At 36.1% G+C, this 23,388-nt stretch overlaps 2 protein-coding genes across 9 annotated transcripts in view; both read right to left on the minus strand.

The window, feature by feature from the left end:
* Window positions 1-50: 50 nt before the first annotated feature.
* On the minus strand, window positions 51-9,314 carry LOC140151176 (uncharacterized). Its single transcript, XM_072173430.1, is given in 6 exon segments — window positions 51-672; window positions 674-1,346; window positions 6,031-6,096; window positions 6,750-6,870; window positions 7,796-8,061; window positions 9,146-9,314. Coding segments are annotated over 5 exon segments (1,485 nt in total). The 5' UTR covers window positions 7,814-8,061; window positions 9,146-9,314; the 3' UTR covers window positions 51-65.
* A 382-nt stretch (window positions 9,315-9,696) lies between these two features.
* The window catches only part of LOC140151174 (uncharacterized), a 124,189-nt gene continuing 110,497 nt past the window's right edge, over window positions 9,697-23,388 (minus strand). For 6 of the 8 annotated variants that reach the window (XM_072173428.1, XM_072173423.1, XM_072173425.1 and 3 more), the window contains 5 exons: window positions 19,107-19,175; window positions 17,393-17,661; window positions 16,412-16,532; window positions 15,740-15,805; window positions 9,699-10,054 (listed from right to left, as the gene is read on the minus strand). In XM_072173428.1, the coding sequence (XP_072029529.1) occupies window positions 9,807-10,054; window positions 15,740-15,805; window positions 16,412-16,532; window positions 17,393-17,661; window positions 19,107-19,175 (773 nt within the window). In that variant the 3' untranslated portion in view covers window positions 9,699-9,806. Of the gene's footprint in view, window positions 10,055-15,739; window positions 15,806-16,411; window positions 16,533-17,392; window positions 17,662-19,106; window positions 19,176-19,360; window positions 19,755-23,388 lie in introns of those variants that run through there. The other 2 variants (XM_072173429.1, XM_072173424.1) reach the window with 2 other exon arrangements.

Here is a 23,388-nt window from a genome sequence, read left to right on the forward strand (position 1 = left end):
ACAACATTGTAATGCAGGTGACAGATGAATATTCCTGGTTTACCTGTTAACCGGTACTTATTTTCTCAATTCCATTTGCAATTAAAGTTGTGTAAATATTTAACATTACCTGTTGTTACTGTAGTAGTTGGTGTTGTAGGTGAAGTCGTAGATTCAGTAGTTGAAGGTGTAGTCACGGTTGTAGATGAGGTCGTAGATTCAGTAGTTGATGGTGTAGTAATCGTTGTAGGTGAGGTCGTAGATTCCGTAGTTGAAGGTGACGTCACGGTTGTAGGTGATGTCGTAGATTCAGTAGTTGATGGTGTAGTCACGGTTGTAGGTGATGTCGTAGATTCAGTAGTTGATGGTGTAGTAATCGTTGTAGGTGAAGTCGTAGATTCAGTAGTTGATGGTGTTGTCGCGGTTGTAGGTGTGGTCGTAGATTCAGTAGTTGATGGTGAAGTCACGGTTGTAGGTGAAGTCGTAGATTCAGTAGTTGATGGTGTAGTCGCGGTTGTAGGTGAAGTCGTAGATTCAGTAGTTGATGGTGTTGTCGTGGATGTAGGTGAAGTCGTAGATTCAGTAGTTGATGGTGTAGTAATCGTTGTAGGTGAGGTCGTAGATTCAGTAGTTGATGGTGTTGTCGCGGTTGTAGGTGAAGTCGTAGATTCAGTAGTTGATGGGGGTTGTCGCGGTAGTAGGTGAAGTCGTAGATTCAGTAGTTGATGGTGTTGTCGCGGTAGTAGGTGAGGTCGTAGATTCAGTAGTTGATGGTGTTGTCGCGGTTGTAGGTGAAGTCGTAGATTCAGTAGTTGATGGTGTTGTCGCGGTTGTAGGTGAAGTCGTAGATTCAGTAGTTGATGGGGTTGTCGCGGTAGTAGGTGAAGTCGTAGATTCAGTAGTTGATGGTGTTGTCGCGGTTGTAGGTGAGGTCGTAGATTCAGTAGTTGATGGTGTTGTCGCGGTTGTAGGTGAAGTCGTAGATTCAGTAGTTGATGGTGTAGTAATAGTTGTAGGTGAGGTCGTAGATTCAGTAGTTGAAGGTGTAGTCACGGTTGTAGGTGAGGTCGTAGATTCAGTAGTTGAATGTGTAGTCCCAGTTGTAGGTGAAGTCGTAGATTCAGTAGTTGATGGTGTTGTCGCGGTTGTAGGTGAAGTCGTAGATTCAGTAGTTGATGGTGTAGTAATTGTTGTAGGTGATGTCGTAGATTCAGTAGTTGATGGTGTTGTCGCGGTTGTAGGTGAGGTCGTAGATTCAGTAGTTGATGGTGTTGTCGCGGTTGTAGGTGAGGTCGTAGATGCAGTAGTTGAAGGTGTAGTAATTGTTGTAGGTGATGTCGTAGATAACGTTGCGGTCGTTGTTGGTGCTGTAAATTGAATAATAATAATTTTGATTAACACCATACGTGCAAATATCCGCTTAGTACTTTCTGGAAACGCTTGCAATGTATACGTTTTTTAATCTGAACACGAAAGATCTAAGAAGATACAAAAATAAAAGAATACTTTAATTGAATGAGAGAATATTACATCCTCAAGCAATAAATCAGAATCAGAATATTTTATTGACATCCCCAAATATACAGGTACGTTCAAACATAGATTAGTGTACATCACATAATTAAACTACAATATCTAATATCACAGGATGAACTATTGAACAGGTATATATGAATGACATTATCTATTAATAATATATAAGTAGCGTAAATAGACTTAAAATATGTAAACTTATATAAAATGGCAAGAATTTCTCAAATAATGCATTAATAACAAAAGAATCACTACCATTCATACATTTTCATTCAATTTTCATCAATATTTAACAGATACGCCTAGCATAGTGATAAAGTATAGGATAACTACCTAATTCACCTATTACTGCATTATTAATCACTTTCTGTTTACGCGTTCGTTTCGTTACGCTTCGTTTACGGAATCGTTTACGGAATCGTTTAGGGTTTGAATAGATATGGTGCCAACGTCCCAATTGTAACTTCAAATAGATTGAATATAAGAAGTAAATATTTAATACCATATCTGTAAGATGAACTCTATAAAATTGTCTCTCATTTTGAAATAAGCCTTTGAAGGTTTCTCAATGTTTGAGCAGAGAAACAATTCATTTGCCAAACTACTTTTTCTATAGAGATTTGATAAAGTTGTTACTGTACCCGATAGATCTCTTGTTAACATCTTGCACTTACCATGAATTGATGCAATGTTTATATATGAGCGCAATAGAGGAAAAAACAATACACTTCTAGTAAGATAACTTAATTCAACATTACACATAATAAAAAAAAAAACCATAGAAATAATTTTTCATGAAGCAAATCCTGTGGTTAGAGATAAAATACTAGAGGAAGCAAATTCATAAACTTTGAAATACCACTTCGGCTCTTACATTTCACAAGCGTTGTATATATTGGGTGTCCCATACAAAGGTTATAAAAACAATTTATTTTAACTACAGAAAACTGTAGAAATATGAAGAATATGAAATAGGTTCAGCAAGTGTATAAGGATATAAAGGACACCCTATCATTATATTGATGTATAATCATTTTAGTTTACTACCACCAGTGTCTGAAAAGCAAGAACAATCACAAAATAACAAAAATTCTCAAAAAAGAACGGGATTTGACCTTGTATCTGAATCAAATAATTTCAAATCATCATATCGGTATTTATAAATCAATCACACGTGGACTTTGGTCGGGACACTCAGCATTAGACGTAACGGGTATGTGCCTAGTGGTTAAATACCACTAATAGGCCTGGGCGATACATTGAAATACGACGAGTAACTATTTGTTTTCATGGCATTCGAAAAGACTGCATTAAAATCGCTGAAATTGATCAAGTTATATAGCCAAAAAGTACTTTTTAGAGTTTGATGCTTCAAAATGGTACATTTTCTCTCATTATATGACATTTTTGTTGTAATAGTACCAAAATTCATACGCACGGCTTCGGTTTTTAGTAAATAGTCGCCCTATCATATTGTAACTTTCAGCTTCGAGGGCGCACTGTCATTTTAAGGTGTTTACGGTTCAGTGCGTTAAAACAAGAAAAGTCTCAGGTCAACCTATGTTGAATTTTTGATCATTTGGTATCTAAATCATATAGTTTCACCTGATATTAGTGGCATTGAACTATGAGAGTTCTGAATATGAGAAAATTCCACCCGAAATTAGGCACTTTCCCATTGAAACCCGTGTAATACATAATTAGTGGTATTTAACCTATAGAAACACTGAATTCTGTGGATCTGATATTCGTCATGGAGACTTTTTTAGCTATTTTTTGCTTACATTTCTCAATATTTAACTGTATTGGCCCTGGCAAGAAAACGTGCATCTTCTTCGACTACTAAGGTATGTTTTTAGAACCCGTTGAGGTAGTAACGGGTTGAGTGGGGGGGGGGACTTGTGGCATCAGTATCTTAATGATGATGAAAAATCAATGTTGATGGTCATATAGACTTGCCACTTTGTTAATTAGACCCACATGCACATTTTGTTGATTTCCTTGCCCTAAATATCGTACATAGGCCTATACGTTTCAATACAGTATAGGCCTAGGCTAGGCATTTTGCTTAAGCTTTAAGGCGCATAAATATGTAAGGCCTATAGTCACGTGTAAAATAAAACCTAGTCTGTGTAGGCCTACACGTTGTCTATGGGCCTCTACAGCATCCTGTATGGCCTCACTCTATCCTAACTCAAGCCGGTACCCTAACATGATCTATAACTCTATTTTAAACCCATATCTAATCCTCGGACCTAGCCGTATCTCTATCCCTATCCACGAGCCTAGCCCTTTAAAAACCCTATTGCTAATGCGAACCTGACCCTAATCAACAATTCTAACACTAATCAGCAAGCCTAAATCGGAACACTAACCCTAAATCAATCTTAATCTGATCTGATCGTGCTAGGACAGGCTACAGATACGAATCTCCAGATATAGTCCTAGGTTGAAGCAAAAACAGCGAAACAGTCATCATACAGGGTGTCCGAAAATCATTGATATTTTACTCGTCATGCTGTTTTCCAGAAAATTTCTTGTTAAAACATGTATTGCAAATGTCAATGTTTGCATTTTACCCGAGATTGGAGCACCTTTGGGCTTATATAGGTTAAATACCACTAATAGGCATGGACGATACATTGAAATACGACGAGTAACTATTTGTTTTTTGACTGCATTAAAATTTCATGGTACATTCATTATATGACATTTTTGTTGTAAAGTACAAAATTCATACGCATTAAAATCGCCCTATCATATTGAAAGGTGTTTACGGTTCAGTGCGTTAAAACAAGAAAAGTCTCAGGTACCTATGTTGAATTTTTGATCATTTGGTATCTAAAAAATAGTTTCACTGATATTAGTGGCATTTTAGAGTTCTTTGATGCTTTCCCATTGAAACCCGTGTAATACATAATTAGTGGTATTTAACTATAGAAACACTGAATTCTTGGATCTGATATTCTCATGGAGACTTTTTTAGCTTTTTTTGACATTTTTATTTAATGTGGCCCTGGCAAGAAAAAAATTCACTACTAAGGTATGTTTTTAGAACCCGTTGAGGTAGTAACGGGTTGAGGGGGGGGGGCTGGCATCAGTATTGGGTTTACGGCTGGTTTCTGTTTTAGTAAATTCAACAAGCCTCGCCCATATCATGATGATGAAAAATCAATGTTGATGGTCATATAGACTTGCCACTTTGTTAATTAGGGCGCACTGTCATTTTAAGGTGTTTACGGTTCAGTGCGTTAAAACAAGAAAAGTCTCAGGTCAACCTATGTTGAATTTTTGATTATTTGGCATCTAAATCATATAGTTTCACCTGATATTAGTGGCATTGAACTGTGAGAGTTCCGAAATTAGGCATTTTCCCATTGAAACCCGTGTAATACATAATTAGTGGTATTTAACCTAGTGGGTTTGGAGAGTAGGGCCTATCGCCTATAATAGGGTCATTGTGTATAAACCCATTGTATGAAAGGTGGGTCATTGGGTATATAATTGAGGAAAAAAGTGGTCATTTGATATAAACATTTTGAAAAAGAAAAGGGTCATCGAGTAGAAAATTTCGCAAATTAATAATAAAAACAATTCATTTATGAGCAAATCATGTGATTAGAGACAGAATACTACCGAAAGCGTGTTGAATATAATTAATTTTGATGTCAAAATTCGTCCATAGTGGCGTATCGGATTTGGAGAAATGTCAATATAAATGCGAGTTGTGTAAATCAGACATTCATTATATTTTGTAATTGTACCCAGCAGACATCATTCGCAAAGGTTATAAAAGGTTGTCAGAAAATGTTTAAATGTCGGGTTGTATAACATGTATAAAGGTTATATGAAGGGTATAAAGCATTTTCATAACATTAAAAAAACGTTTTTTGATAATCTACTGTCTAGCAAACACAAAATTTTTTACAGAAAACGTTTAAATGTCGGGTTATATAAAGGGTATAAAAACGTATTGATAAAATACCAATTTTTTTTGGAAAACTTGACACAAAACGTTATAAACAGAATGTTATTTTGGGGTTGAAAAAATACTTGGCAAAAAATGCTTGCAAAAATATTATACAATAACATTTTGAAAACATTTAAAAAATATTGTTTTAGTGTGTTTTCATACAAAATGTTTTAAAACGTTTTCATGACCTTCAAATAACCCAACATTTTATGTTATTAAAAACGATGTTACCTAACCCAAAACCCAAAATATAACTTATTTAAAACGTTTTTGTATTTGCTGGGTATATAGATTTGATCTTTATATAACTCTCAACAGAAATATGGCAAATATAAGTACAAAATGATACGTCAATTTGGAAAACACGGAAAACGCAATACCCTAACCTTACGCCATATCGGTCGCCGCGTAATCCCGATGTCTTTTATCCAATTGTAACGAAAAAACATGTAACATTCTTTGAAATGCTCTTTTCTTTAACGTTGTTTTAGACAAGCCTCTCGACCAATCATGCAATTAGCTAATGAACTAGTTTTTAATATTACCTGTTGTTGTCGTAGTGGTTGGTGTAGTCACCGTAGTGGTTGGTGTTGTTGCCGTCGTTGATTGACCTAAACAAAATGACATATCAACGAAGAAAATTGTGATTAATTACATCATCTCAACCTGGAAAAATTCACCTTTTGGTTAGATGTTATCCCGACGTTGCGGCTTAAAACTAAGTTGGGTTGATGATTTAGGGTCATCCGAGGTCAGTCGAGGAAGTTGCTTGATAACCCGATCCCAACCATGTGACAAATTCATTCTAACGCCCCTGCTCAGGTTGAGGGACGGTTGTTCGGCTCGTACCCACACTGCTTCTTTGACTCCCCGTTCAAACCAACGGGGCTCAAGGTCCAAAATGACAACGTCGTCTATTTCAGAACTGTGACCACTCCCTTCAAAATGTTTATAGACAGCTGAACCGTTGCCGCTACAACTAGCTCGTCTCTGTTGGGGCATGCGATTCTATTCCAATAGGTTTAATCATTTTGCTTAACCATGTCCCATCAGGACCTAAGCGTATGTCCTCACGAAGCAAACGTTCGAACACACATACACATACCTACGCACTTAATGGAAGAAAATCATAGTAAATAATTACCTTTTACGAATGCGTTCAGCACCTTCATCGGGGAGAAAAGGTGATATGTAAAAAGGCTGTGGCACAAAATATTTAGCAACAAATAGTTCATTATATGCGTTTCAATAATAATTAACTTACGATTTCCGCAAAACTTCAGGTCAAGTACCAAATCTGAATCTCGATCAGGTTTATTTATGATCACACACACCTTTAAGACATCTGAAATAATTATAATTCCGCTACTCGGCTTGTTGTTTAGCTGTTAAAAAAATAAATCACAAGTTATATTCTACTGGACAATTTTTAAAAATGTTTGTATGTAGCTAGATATATGACGTGGAATAATATGCAATATTTTACTAAATATCATTGTGGAAATAATGAAGATATCTCATGTTTATTTGATAGATTTGGGTATTATATGTGGAAAGATGTTTCTGCTTAGACAAATATTTCTCCTTTAGCAGGATATAACTGTACTTGATCCCTTGTCTATCTCGCTCTCTCTTTCTAAATCTCTCTCTACAAATGTGATCGTACACCACGAATGAGCCGTAAAGTCGGTTACGGTCAATTTTGTTTTATTTTGTGTTTAGGAAACATATATCATAAGCTTTATGGAATATCATTTGACTTCAAACGATATCCAGAAGTGGGGTTATGGTTTGTTGAACTTTGCTCCTTCAACAAAATGGTACCTTTTTCGGTTCTACATGTGTATCTTTTTCCCCATTGCTGTAAATAAATATCAAACGGCCATAATTGGCGGTCATTTCAAATCATCCCCAAGTCAACGAGGTTCCTCTCATTGTTAATTGTTGGTTATACATACCTAGACAAAATACAATGCTTTGTAACCTACCACTTGAACAGCATTTAGCCAAAGCAAACAAATACTAGAGCTATTTATAGACTATAGGTAGAATCTATAGACATAGGTAGAAGCTTATTATCCTCTTTAACAATAGGATTATCGATTGTTTTAAAAGGTGTTTGAATGGCGCTGTCAAAATGAGATAGATGTAGAACCAAATTAAGGTACCTATGAATACGACCTTCATTCATATTTTACACTGTAACTCGGAATACACTTTGCCGACTTTACGGCTCATTCGTGGTGTATGCTCATAAATTATATGTGTCATAATAAGAAAACACTGTACAGGTACAAAAGAAGAACTTACCGCAATGCTTGGAGTCATTTCCTCATTAACTACAAGTTTCCAAGTAATCACCTGATCAGGGTCATTCGGTGATATATATACCTCTGTCAATCGGACAGGGCGGTCAAATATGGCACACAACTTAATTTGACTGCCATATGAATTAGTTGGATATTTAAGAAGGTATCCTGTTCCTTCTTCTGTCACTTCTTTCCCATCAATCAATTTTGATACAATAAGGTTTTCTTCCTCATTTATATTATGGCAATACTTTGTAGTCGTTGAAACTGTGATTGCAGTTTCAGTAGTAAGTAGTAAGTAGTGATGTAGTTGACAAATGATGAGATGACGTAGATACAGTATTTAAAGATGTGGTCGTTGAATGAGAGAGCACAGATTCAATAGGGGAAGACGTGGTCGTCGTAGGACGTGATATTTTGATCAATTCCATTTATTTGTTGTTGTCATTGCATTGGACGTCGTATATGCAGCAGAAGATGTTGTGGTCGTTGTTGTAGTAAGGAATTGAATTGCAATAGTGTACAAACGGCATCAGTGTTCAAGTCATGAAATAAAAAAAAAAGATACTGGCAATGTAAGCGATTCATCTTAGGTTAGAAAGATGGTTTATTTTTCAAACTCATGATTTCCGCTTCAGTTCTAAAATAAGTATATCACACACAAACGTACAATCATGTAAACACTGAAACAGGCACTTGCCTTTTTAAATTGTCATAGAAAAGTACGCATCAAATATGTACTGAACACAATCAATCCGTCGTCGCAATCTTTCGAACACAATCAAATGCAAACTTTCGTATGAAAAATGCCGTTTTGAGAAAATCGCATTTAAAGTTTTTCCAATTTTTGAAGACCCACTGGAGAGCACCAAAGTAAAATATGTTTATTATTATCAAAAAATATAATCAATAATATATCTGTCTTTGTTCTCAGCATAAAAGAAACTTTTTATTCATTCACTGATTAGAAGTAATTAATCTGCAAATGCATATACCAGTATACCAAAATATGCACAATTTGACAACCTATGTATTAATATATGATACGCCATGTGACAGTATGTGAAAACAATAGGAAACTGCAGTTACACGGTGGCCTATAGTGACGTATCATGATACGACTATGATACGACTGTATACCAAAACACAGAACGATGATTTAGGGGGGAAGGGTTACATAAAAACCATGTCGTATCATACTAATTAGTGCCATATCTCAATAACTAATTACATTTAGGTCTCAAAACTTTCATAGATTTGGAAAGTTTATATAACTCATTTTGCCCAAAAATCGTCATTCGACAGTATGCCAAAAAAGCGACGAAACTATAACATTATATTAACGCATTACCTGATGTCACCGTAGTAGTTGGTGTAGTCACAGTAGTGCTTGGAGTTACTTCACTTGTTGTTGGTGTTGCTGAAGTCGTAGATTCAGTAGTTGAAGGTAGTCACGGTTGTAGGTGAGGTCGTAGATTCAGTAGATGAATGTGTAGTCACGGTTGTAGGTGAGGTCGTAGATTCAGTAGTTGAATGTAGTCCCGGTTGTAGGTGAAGTCGTAGATTCAGTAGTTGATGGTGTAGTCACGGTTGTAGGTGATGTCGTAGATTCAGTAGTTGAAGGTGTAGTCACGGTTGTAGATGAGGTCGTAGATTCAGTAGTTGATGGTGTAGTAATCGTTGTAGGTGAGGTCGTAGATTCAGTAGTTGACGGTGTAGTCACGGTTGTAGGTGAAGTCGTAGATTCAGTAGTTGAAGGTGTAGTCACGGTTGTAGGTGAAGTCGTAGATTCAGTAGTTGATGGTGTAGTAATCGTTGTAGGTGAGGTCGTAGATTCAGTAGTTGATGGTGTAGTCACGGTTGTAGGTGAGGTCGTAGATTCAGTAGTTGAAGGTGTAGTCACGGTTGTATGTGAGGTCGTAGATTCAGTAGTTGAAGGTGTAGTCACGGTTGTATGTGAAGTCGTAGATTCAGTAGTTGATGTGGTAATCGTTGTAGGTGAGGTTGTAGATTCAGTAGTTGATGGCGTAGTCACACGTTGTAGGTGAAGTCGTAGATTCAGTAGTTGATGGTGTAGTAATCGTTGTAGGTGAGGTCGTAGATTCAGTAGTTGATGGTGTAGTCACGGTTGTAGGTGAGGTCGTAGATTCAGTAGTTGATGGTGTTGTCGCGGTTGTAGGTGAGGTCGTAGATGCAGTAGTTGAAGGTGTAGTAATTGTTGTAGGTGAGGTCGTAGATAACGTTGCGGTCGTTGTTGGTGCTGTAAATTGAATAATAATAATTTGCCTAAAGATTAACACCATACGTGCAAATATCCGCTTAGTACTTTCTGGAAACGATTGCAATGTATACGTTTTTTAATCTGAACACGAAAGATCTAAGAAGATACAAAAATAAAAGAATACTTTTATTGAATGAGAGAATATTACATCCTCAAGCAATAAATCAGAATCAGAATATTTTATTGACATCCCCAAATATACAGGTACGTTCAAACATAGATTAGTGTACGTCACATAATTAAACTACAATATCTAATTTCACAGGATGAACTATTGAACAGGTATATATGAATGATATCATCTAGTAATAATATATAAGTAGCGTAAATAGACTTAAAATATGTAAACGTATATAAAATGGCAAGAATTTCTCAAATAATGCATCAATAACAAAAGATTCACTACCATTCATACATTTTCATTAAATTTTCATCAATATTTCACAGATACGCCTAGCATAGTGATAAAGTATATAATAACCAACGCTCTGCAGGGTCTATTGTTCTATTGTTTCCGATTAGAGCGCTGACATATTGGAAAATGTTGCCAATCAATATTCATGAGAGTGTACATTCAACGTCCAGTTTGCGAAATTGGGTGAGTTGTGTTTGGTAGGTGTGAAATACATCTGACTGGGCGTTTTAATTACGTAACGAATAAAGGCATTGACATCGACGAATGGCTGCCCAGTGCTGTTATGTGTTTAGTTATTATATAGGCCTAATAATTATTATTAAATGTATTCATCATTCCTTTCTTTTCCCTTCTCTGTACTTATTCTTTCCTAGACCTACACTTTATCACTCCCTCGCTCTCATTGTCCCTCTCACCCTCCCTCTCTCATTCACATCATTTTCTTATATTTCTATTTATCTACTTGTCTTTATTATATTTTTAAATTCTCCTTCCTCCAGCCCCTCTCATTCTCCATATCCCTCCTCTCCTATCCTCCTCCTCCCTCCCAAGACTTCTCACAGATGTGAATCTGCCCCTCCCCAACCCCCTCCCCCCTTTGGGTACGCCACTATTTCTATACCAATCTCCTTCTTAAAATAAGATTAAATGGAAATTTTTTTAAAACAACCTTCATAGGCCTATACTTATACTTACATGTATACGTATAGCGATTACCATTATAGTGTAATACAGATATATGGACTGGACATGGCAGCCTTCATACATTCTAATGTGTTATCGATCACCAAGAGCATTCAATTTATTTAAATGAAACCAGTCAGCTACCTGCACAACCGATTCTTTTGTTCTGCAAGGCTCACTCAGTCATTTAATGAGGCAATACAAACGATCGAAATTGTAGTTGAAATGAGCAAAATTTTGAGTTACACCTTTTCAGTGTAAAAATTTTTTCTCAGCCAAATGAAAAGCAATAATTTTCAGTTTTTCAGTAAATGGCTGAAAAACTATAATGCTTGATACTGATTTTTTTAAATCCTGGTGTTAAACTTAGGCCTGAAATTCAGTCATTTAGTGTAAGATATTCGATTTTTATAGGCTTCAGCTCGGCCCGCGAGCTTTTTCTTGATCAACCTTTTAGCTTTTCAAAGTAATATAGTTCGCTAATGAAGGTGATTTTCCCAACTTTCTAAAGCACATCACCGTGAGCTATATATCATAGTTTTGTCAGAATTCCGTTTTGATTTCACCATCTTTCACTGTCGGCTGAAAAAATTTCTAAATCAACACGTGAAATCTAAAGGCTAGTACTAGCATTGTGGATCGATATCCCTGGGTTTAATAGGAATACCGGCATGGCGATAGTGTTGCCAGAACTTCAATATAGCAAAGAAATTCCCAGATTCATAGCGCTCCTACTGATCATGTTTAACCAGAACACCCAATTGGGGAAGTTTTAATTCGCTGGTCGGGCAATTTGCTTTCAATGAAAAATTGACCTAGATACCAACAAAGGAAATATCGACTATTTCTGCTGGTTGCTCTCGAGATAAAAGTACTCACCGTTGCCTACTTTTACTTAGTTTGACATTTTCGGAGCATCAATGGAAAAAGGGTAAAACAAAAACGGAAATTCTGACAAAACTATAACATATAGACCCACACGATGTGCTTTACAGAGGTTGGAAATATCTTTCTTTAGCAAACTATGTTAGTTTGAGACGCTAAAACATGAATTCCGTAAAAAGCTCGCAGGCGAATTCAAGGCCTATAAAAATCAAAAATATGACACTAAAAGACACAATTTGATGCTAAATTTTAACACCAGGATTTAAAAAAAATGTATATTCAATCACCAAGTTTTTAACTGACATTACTGAAGCAAAAAAAAATATTTTTATATTTGACCGAAAAATTAATTTCATACAAAAAGGTGTATCTCTGAATTGTACTTTTTTGACATGTATCGATCGACTTTTAGCGCGACTAAGCATTTCTAAAGAATTGGTTGTCAGGCGGCAGACTGAAACGCCTATCGTCAGGTGGGTGGTAAAGATGATGGCATCGACAGTAAACCTCCTTATAGTCTTCAACCCACACAAGCACAGGTATATTTGGAATACATGAGTACAATGGTACCACTTTACACATGACTGCCCTTACAATGACTGTAGCGTGGTCACTTATTGATATAAGCGTTAATATGATGCCGGATCAGTGACCAATTTAATGGCGGAACCCTTTCTTCGAAACAATGGTACCACTTTTATGAATAGCCTGTCGCAACTTCTAATCGGCATCAAACGAACAAAAGATTATATAATCTATTGCGACTCTATTTCTATTAAAAGCTCTTTGATAATAACTACCTAATTCACCTATTACTGCATTATTAATCACTTTTCTGTTTACGCTTTCGCTTCGTTACGCTTCGTTTACGGAATCGTTTACGGAATCGTTTAGGGTTTGAATAGATATGGTGCCAACGTCCCAATTGTAACTTCAAATAGGTTGAATATGAGAAGTAAATAATTTAATACCACATCTGTAAGATGAACTCTATAAAATTGTCTCTCATTTTGAAATAAGCCTTTGAAGCTTTCTCACTGTTTGAGCAGAGAAACAATTCATTTGCCAGAATACTTTTTCTATACACCAATCCGAGAAGCGTTTACTGTATTTGGCCCTCTATTGACGGCAACACAGATGTACCAGAGCGGGAGATTTAATTCGTAATTCAATACTCATGATTGTGTATTGAATATCACATACAATTCCCGGGTACAATTCTGTATAGCACACAATAAATAATGGATAGAACCCCGACCTCGGGACACCGCAGTTTTACATCGGGGACACCGCAGTAATGGCGAAGTCGGATAGGTGTATAGAGATTTGTTACTGTACCCGATAGATCTCTTGTTAACATCTTGCACTTACCATGAATTGATGCAATGTTTATATATGAGCGCAATAGAGGAAAAAACAATACACTTCTAGTAAGATAACTTAATTCAACATTACACATAATTAAAAAAAAATAGAAACAATTTTTTTATGAACCAAATCCTGTGGTTAGAGATAGAATACTACAGGAAGCGTGTTGAATAGACGTAGTGTAGACGTGTTAATTAGATCACATCTACATTTGTTCAATCAAATTCATAAACTTAGAAATACCACTTCGGCTCTTACATTTCACAAGCATTGTATATATTGGGTGTCCCATACAAAGGTTATATGTAGATTTTTTATTTTAAATATCAGAGAAATATGAAATAGGTTCAGCAAGTGTTTAAGGATATAATAAAGGACACCCTATCTTTATATTGACATATAATCATTTTAGTTTACTACAGCCAGTGTCTCAAAAGCAAAAAAAATCACAAAATAAGAAAAATTCTCAAAAAAGTACAGGATTTGACCTTCCGCACTATTGTGTACAAACAAATATAATATTTATGAGTGCATGTATCTGAATCTTTTCATTTTAATCATTTCAAATCATATCGGTATTTACATCAATCACACCTGGACTTTAGTCGGGACACACAAAATTAGTTGTAACGGGTATGTGCCTAGTGGGTTAGGAAAATAGGGCCTATCGCCTATATACCCTTAAAAATAGGGGTCATCGTGTATAAACCCATTGTAAGAAACGTGGGTAATTGGATACAGAATTAAGGAAAAAAGTGGACAGTTAATATAAAGTTTTTGAAAAAGAAATGGGTCATCAAGTAGAAAATTTCGCAAATTAATGATAAAAACAATTCATTTATGAAGCAAATCATGTGATTAGAGACAGAATACTACCGAAAGCGTGTTGAATATTGTTGAACATTTTTTGATAATCTACTGCCCAGCAAACACAAAACGTTTGACAGAAAACGTTTAAATGTCGGTTATATAAAGGGTATAAAAAGGTTTTAGTAACATTCCAAAATTTCTTTTGAAAACTTGACACAGAATGTTATTTAGGGGTTGAAAAAATATTTTGCAAACATGTTTGCCCAAAATATTTGCAATAACGTTTTTAAAACGTTTTCCTGACCTTTAGGCCTATATAACCCGATATTTAAATGTTATTAAAACGTTTTGAAAAAACATTTTAAGACCATTTCTGTACTTGATGGGTGCAATTATTTTAACATAATGTTGTTTATGTGTTGACAAAATACTTGGCAAAAGATGCTTGGAAAAATATTTTACAATAACATTTTGAAAACATTTTAAAAATATTGTTGTAGTGTGTTTTCATACAAAACGTTTTAAAACGTTTTCATGACCTTTAAATAACCCGAAATTTAATGTTATTAAAAAGATGTTACCTAAACCAAAACCCAAAATATAACTTATTTAAAACTTTTTTGTGTTTGCTGGGTATATAAATTTTATCTTTATATAACGTTCAACAGAAATATGGCAAAAATAAGTACAAAATGATACGTCAATAGGAAAACACGGAAAACGCAATACCCTAACCTTACGCCATATCGGTCGCCGAGTAATCTTGTTGGCGTCACTTTTCGTCGGCTTCATTGGCATACGCCAGTATGGAATGTAGTGAGGTTATACGCCATTAATACAATGTTTTTCATTTTGACGATATTTCTTAGTTTGGTTACTATTATTAATGTGTATGAAAAGTGGCGTATGGTCGATACGCCACTATGGAAAACAGAACAGTTCACTTTGTAACGATACGCCAAATTTAATTAGTTGTTAATTAATTAGCTAATTTTGAGTGCTAAGACTTAGCAAAATGAAAGAGAACATCGTAACAAACATAATGCCAATTTTCAAACAAATGACCAAACATCACTATACGCCACTATGGCATGAAGCCGACGAATTCTTAATGTGGACATTTTGATGTCGTAAAGTGTATGAAGGTTATAATACCTCGTAGAGCTCCAAGTTAAAAAGGACAAGATAAATGTGGGCTTTCTTTCATATACCTCATTATTTCGGCTTCAAATGGACAGACCGTTATTACTCTTTATTATTTTATTACTGGTAACCAATTTTAAAAAAATTGAAAGAGATTGTACATGTGAGAGCATAAACTAAACATTGTCCCTAATTCTATACACGAACTTACGTTTTCCAACATTTTGGCGATTGTATTGTATCAAATTGTAACGAAAAAACATGTAACATTCTTTGAAATGCTCTTTTCTTTAACGTTGTTTTAGACAAGCCTCTCGACCAATCACGCAATTAGCTAATGAACTATTATTTAATATTACCTGTTGTTGTCGTTGTGGTTGGTGTAGTCACCGCAGTGGTTGGTGTTGTTGCCGTCGTTGAGTGAACTAAAAAAAATGACATATCAACGAAAAAATTGTGATTAATGACATCATCTCAACCTGGAAAAATTCACCTTTTGGTTAGATGTTATCCCGACGTTGCGGCTTAAAACCAAGCTGGGTTGATGATTTACGGTCATCCGAGGTCAGTCGCTGAGGAAGTTGCTTGATGACCCGATCCCATCCATATAACAGATTCAATCTAACGCCCCTGCTCCGGTTGAGGGACGGTTATTCGGCTCGTACCCACACTGCTTCTTTGACTCCCCGTTCAATGTCAGAACTGTGACCACTACCTTTAAGATGTTTATAGACAGCTGGACCATTGCCGCTTCAACTAGCTCGTCTATGTTGGGGTATGCGATTCTATTCCAATAGATTTAATCATTTTGCTTAACCATGTCCCATTAGGACCTAAGCGTGTGTCCTCACGAACCTAACGTTCGAACACACCTACGCACTTAATGGAAGAAAATCATTGTTCATAATTACCTTTTACGAATGCGTTCAGCGCCTTCATCGGGGAGAAAAGGCGATATGTAAAAAGGCTGTGGCACAAAATATTTAGCAACAAATAGTTCATTATATGCGTTTCAATAATAATTAACTTACGATTTCCGCAAAACTTCAGGTCAACTACCAAATCTGAATCTCTATCAGGTTTATTTATGATCACACACGCCTTAAAGACATCTGAAATAGTTATAATTCCGCTACTCAGCTCATTGTTTTCCTGTTAAAAAAAATAAATCAAAAGTTATTCTACTGGACAATTTTTAAAAATGTTTGTGTGTAGCTAGATTTGATTTAGAAATAGAAATATGAATTTAAAAAATAAAGAAGCAATTGTAAAAATATGTTAATAAATATCACAGTGGAAATAATGAAGATATCGCATGTTTATTTGATAGATTTGGGTATCATATTTGGAAAGATGTTTCTGCTTAGACAAATATTTTCCTTTAGCAGGATGTAACACTTGAGATGTAACTGTACCTGATCTCAATTTTGTTTTATTTCTTGTTTAGGAAATACATATCGTATGCTTTAAAATGGTACATCTTTTGACTTCATACGATATCCAGAAGTGGGGTTATGGTTTGTTGAACTTTGCTCCATCAACAAAATGGTACCTTTTTTCGGTTCTACATGTGTCTCTTTTTCCACATTGCTGGTAATAAATATCAAACAGCCATAATTGGCGGTCATTTCAAATCATCCCCAAGTCGAGGTCCAGGAATATCCTCTCATTGTTAATTGTTAGTTATAGATACCTAGACAAAATACAATGCTTTGTAACCTACCACTTGAACAGGATTTAGCCAAAGCAAACAAACACTAGAGCTATTTAAAAATTCTATAGACAGAAGGTAGAAGCTTATTATCCTCTTTAACAATAGGATTATCGATTATTTTAAAAGGTGTTTGACTGGCGCTATCAAAATGAGATAGACGTAGAACCAAATTGAGGTACCTATGAATACGACCTTCATACACATTTTACACTGCAACTCAGAATACAATTTGCCGACTTTACGGCTCATTCGTGGTGTATGCTCATAATTTATATGTGTCATAATAAGAAGAACTTACCGCAATGCTTGGAGTCATTTCCTCATTAACTACAAGTTTCCAAATAAGCACCTGATCAGCGTCATTCAATTTTATAAATATCTCACTCAATTCGACAAGGCGATCAAATATGGCACACAGACTAATTTCATTGCCATATGAATTAGTTGGATATTCAAGATGGTATTTTGTTCCTTCTCCTTCTGTCACTTCTTTCTCATCAATCTTTCTTGATACAATAAGGTTGTCTTCCATATTTAGATCAGTACAAAACTTTGTAGTCGTTGAAACTGTGATTGCAGTTTCAGTAGTAAGTAGTGATATAGTTGACAAATAATGAGATGTCGTAGATACAGTATTTGAAGATGTGGTCATTGAATGAGAGAGCACAGATTCAATAGGGGAAGACGTGGTCGTCGTAGGACGTGATATTTTGTTCAATTCCATTTATTTGTTGTCGTCATTGCATGCAACGTCGTATATGCAGTTGAAGATGTTGCGGTCGTTGTTGTAGTAACGAATTAAATTGCAATAGTGTACATTGCAACGGCATCAGTGTTCAAATCATGAAATTAAAAAAAAAGATACTGGCAATGTAAGAGATTCATTTTAGGTTAGAAAGATGGATTCTTTTTCAAACTCATGATTTCCACTTCAGTTCTAAAATAAGTATATCACACACAAACGTACACACATGGAAACACTGAAACAGGCACTTGCCTTTTTTTAAATTGTCATAGGCGAAAAGTAAGCATTAAATATGTTACTGAACACAATCAAACCGTCGCTGTTTTGGCAAACTGTCGTATGACGCAAAATGCCGTTTTGAGAAAATCGCATTTAAAGTTTTTCCAATTTTTGAAGACCCACTGGAGAGCACCAAAGTAAAATATGTTTATTATTATCAAAGAATATAATCAATAATATATCTGTCTTTGTTCACAACATAATACAAACTTTTTATTCATTCACTAATTGATCAGTGAAAGTAAATAAGTTCTGCTATCCAAAAATCCCTCGATATACCAGTATGCCAAAATCGCCGCAAATATGACAACCTTGTGTATTAATAGGATGATACGCCAGTTGATAACGAGGAAGGTTAAGGAAGGTTAAATTTTATTTCAAAGAATAAATCTAATATGTCTTTGTTCACCGCATAATCAAACTTTTTTTCATTCAGAATTAAAAGTAATTAAACACAAACCTAAACAGTACAAAATGCAATTTGACAAGTGTATTAATATATGCAGCTGTAATCAGTTAAGCCAAGGTTTTTATTTCAAACATTGGTGAAACAAACAAACATCCAATCTTACCCCCACCCCACCCCCAGTAGGCAATGAGGGTAAAGTGTCTTGCCCAAGGACACAACACGTTGGCACGAGCGGGGCTCGAACTCCCAACCTATGGATTATGAGTCGGGCGCCTTATCCACTCGGCCACACGTGCTCCACATACGACAGTATGTCAAAACAATAGGAAACTGCAGTTACACGGTGGCCTATGGCGTCGTATCATGATGCGACTATGATACGACTGTATACCAAAACACAGAAGGAAGATTTAGGGGGGAGGGTTACATAAAAACCATGTCGTATCATACTAACTAGTGCCATATCTCATTAACTAATTACATTTAGGTCTCAAAACTTTCATAGATTTTGCCCAAAAATCGTCGTACGACACTGTGCCAAAACAGCGACGAAACTATAACATTATATTAATGCATTACCTGATGTTACCGTAGTAGTTGGTGTAGTCACAGTAGTGCTTGGTGTTACTACACTTGTTGTTGGTGTTGCTGTTGGCGTAGTCGATGTAGATGAGGTCGTAGTTTCAATAGTTGAAGGTGAAGTTACGGTTGTAGGTGAGGTCGTAGATTCAGTAGTTGAAAGTGTAGTCACGGTTGTAGATGAGGTCGTAGATTCAGTAGTCGATGGTGTAGTAATCGTTGTAGGTGAGGTCGTAGATTCAGTAGTTGAAGTTGAAGTCACGGTTGTAGGTGAGGTCGTAGATTCAGTAGTTGAAAGTGTAGTCACGGTTGTAGATGAGGTTGTAGATTCAGTAGTCGATGTAGTGTAGTAATCGTTGTAGGTGAGGTCGTAGATTCAGTAGTTGAAGGTGAAGTCACGGTGTGTAGGTGCGGTCGTAGATTCAGTAGTGGATGGTGTTGTCGCGGTTGTAGGTGAAGTCGTAGATTCAGTAGTTGAAGGTGTAGTCACGGTTGTAGGTGAGGTCGTAGATTCAGTAGTCGATGGTGTAGTCACGGTTGTAGGTGAGGTCGTAGATTCAGTAGTTGAAGGTGTAGTAATCGTTGTAGGTGAAGTCGTAGATTCAGTAGTTGATGTAGACGTAGATAACGTTGCGGTCGTTGTTGGTGCTGTAAATTAAATTTGATAATAATTGATTAACACTATACGTGCAAATATCCGTTTAGTACTTCCTTAAAACGCTTCAAAAATGTCAGCATACGTGTTTCAATCTCAAGCATCAGAATTAGAATAAAGATCTAAGGAGATGCAAATATCACAGGATGAAAGAATACTTTAACTGAATGAGAGAATATTACATCCTCAATGCAATAAATCAGAATTAGAATATATTAGTACATCACCAAGGTGATACAGGTACAGTCAAAAAAAACATAGATTAGTGTACATCACATAATTAAACTACAAGATCTAATTTCACAGGATGAACAGGTACATACTCATGATATTATCTATTAATAATATATAAGTAGCGTACATTTACAATGAAGCTGCGGACATTTACAATGAAGCGCTTAAAGATAGCGGCTATTCGGAAGAAATAACGCACGAGGAGAGCAATCAAGAACCTAACACAGCAAGCAAGAGAAGAAGTAATAACAAACATAGAACAAGAAAAAGAAAGACAATTTGGTTTAACCCGCCATTTAGCAACAGTGTAAAATCGAATGTAGGAGGAAAGTTCCTCAAATTAATCAAAAAGCATTTCCCTGCGGGAAGCAAGCTAAACAAGATCTTTAATAAGAACAGTATGAAGGTCAGCTATAATAGCTGCATGCGCAATATGGGCTCTATAATGAGATCACATAACACTCGTACCAGGAATAAAGCCAAGAACACTCCTAAAAAGGAGTGCAATTGCAGGACTAAAAGCAGCTGCCCCCTTAAAGGGAAATGCTTAACAGAGAGTATTATTTATAGGGCTACCGTCCAATCGGGCAATACATCCATGTTTCATGTGGGCTTATCGGGGGGAAAGTTCAAGGATCACTATAACAATCATACTAAGTCATTCAGGCACAGAAAGTATGAAAAAGAAACTGAACTATCAAAATATATCTGGAAATTAAAGCAACAAAACAGTGATTACAGCATCAATTGTAAAATTGTGCACAAATCAAATACTTGTATGGTAACTGTAATTTATGTATTGATGAAAAGCTGGCAATCCTACTTGCCAAAAAAACCAATAGCTCAAGTGCCCTTAATAAACGATCTGAGCTAGTATCGAAATGTCGTCATGGATACAAACCAGCCAACCGTGCTAAGAAAAAATAAGATGTGATCATTGTCATATCATTCCACCTGATGATTGCTACATGCTTGTAGCATGAAACTCAGAGTAGTGGCCATGATGTGTTAATTAAACTTATTTAATTATTTTATAAGTAGCGTAAATATACTAAAAATAAGTAAACTTTATTAAATGGCAAGAATTATATATCAAATGAATGAGAACTAATTCTTAGTTTACTTAACGGTGATCTTAATGAACCATGAAGCATAACTACATAGTTCTAGGAAATAATGATTATTTGAAACGGCAATATGATCTCAATTAGACCAAGAATATTATTAAGCTAGAAAACCAAGAAAACAAATCAGAATTACATAACTAATTTCTCAAATAATGCATCAATAACAAAAGATTCACTACCATTCATCCATTTTTCATTCAATTTTCATCAATATTTAACAGATACGCCTAGCATAGTGATAAAGTATGGGATAACTACCTAATTCACCTATTGCTGCATTATTAGTCACTTTTCTGTTTACGCTTTCGCTTCGTTACGCTTCGTTTACGGAATCGTTTACGGAATTGTTTAGGGTTTGAATAGATATGGTGCCCAATCGTCACAATTGTAACTTCACATAGGTTGTATATGAAAAGTAAATTATTCAATGCCACATTTGTAAGTGGAACTGTATAAATTGTTTCTAATTTTGAAATAAGACTTTGAAGCTTTCTCGATATTTGAGCAGAGAAACAATTCATTTAACAAAATACTTTTAGCGGGTTCGCCGTCGGACAAGTTTAGAACTGTCAAGCTTCCGTCAAGAGTAGCTCTGACTTCTTCAGGACAACGTACCTAAGAATGAGACATGTAGGCCGCCCCTTGCCTATTGATGGCTCTGAAAAGAGCCGTCAAAGACTGCCTCTTATCAACAGAGAACAAGCAGATCTCGCCTATCTGCTCATTTTAAAGGTCTTTGGTGGCTCTGAAAAGAGCCGTTCACTAAAGACTGCCCCTTGTCTACAGAAAACAAGTAGACCTTGCCTATCTGCTAATTTTTAAAGGTTTGGTGGCTCTGAAAATACCCGTTCACTGAAGACTACCCCTTGTCTTGTCTACAGAAAAACAAGCAGACCTCGCCTAACTGCTAAATTTAAAGGTTTGGTGACCCTAAAAGAGCCGTTTACTGAAGACTGCCCCTTGTCAACAGCAAACAAGCAGACCTCGCATATCTGCTAAAGTTAAAGGTTTGGTGGCTCTGAAAAGAGCCGTTCACTGAAGACTGTCCCTTGTCAACAGAAAACAAGCAGACCTCGCCTATCTACTAAATTTAAAGGTTTGTTTGGTCACTCATGGACCGATTGATTGATTGTATACGCGATGAGCGTACGTATCACTTAATTGCGGACGTGGTAAAGATTAGCGGCTCTGTGATTGGTTGTTTAAAAATAGAGAGCGCCAGATACGACGTGGTAAAGATTAGCGGCTCTGTAATTTGATGTTTGAAAATTGAGAGCGCCACATACGACTGATGTCTTTGCCGTCATTTCTATTGATAGTAGAAGTTTCATTAACTCTGATTTCCAAAGCTTCACGGGTCAACCTCATCCCCAAGTGAGAAACGTGCGCTAGTTTTGTTGGTTCATCCCACAGAGGTTCATGGCCTTCTTTGCAAACAGCTAATGCCGAGCCCTCTTCTTACACAGATTTGCAAATTCGCTGTGTTCTGTCTTTTTTTTGCCAAATCTTTACAAGACGGCGCAGGCTGCGCCGTCTTGTCCTGTCTTGCTTGGGATCTTCTTCTTACACAGCGAATTTGCAAATTCGCTGTGTTCTGTCTTTTGCCAATTCTTCTTCTTCTTCTTCTTCTGGCAACTCGTGACATTTTGCGTGACTTGCCACGTTTCGCCCTAGCTCTGTTCTGCTTTGACCGATTTTGACCATACTTGGTCACAAACACCACTGACCATGTCCCCACGTGTGACATGACATTGAACACCATTTGACCTTTGACCTGCTCACAATGGCAAAAATGCGATTTTTACTATAAAATGTATCTTCTTCCACAAATAACATGTGATGGTGACATGCTTTGGTCATGTGACTTGACTTTGGTCGGTGTCTATAGGGTGTTCACAGATAAGGGGTCAAAGGTCATTAAGGGGTTCATTTCCGGTCTGAAAGCTAAAAATATGCAAAAAATCACTGTTTTTACAAATTACATAGCAGAGTGTTGTCATTAGCACACATGCATTGCTACCAACCAGGGTCTTTAAGGTGTCTACAGTTTTGGGGTCAAATGTCATTAAGTGGTCGCTTCCGGTCAAAAACCAAAAATCATCAAATATTTTTTTTTTTTTATCTCAAAACGTAGAGTGACATAAACTTCATATATGCATTAGTGTTACCCGATGTATGCACGGTATTTTTATTTTTTTGGTAAAAGGTCATTTAGACGTCATTTCCGGTTTTAAGCTAAATAACTTCAAGAATTTTTATATCCATA

The sequence above is a fragment of the Amphiura filiformis genome, chromosome 4 (genome assembly GCF_039555335.1).
Source record: "Amphiura filiformis chromosome 4, Afil_fr2py, whole genome shotgun sequence".
Taxonomy (NCBI): domain Eukaryota; kingdom Metazoa; phylum Echinodermata; class Ophiuroidea; order Amphilepidida; family Amphiuridae; genus Amphiura; species Amphiura filiformis.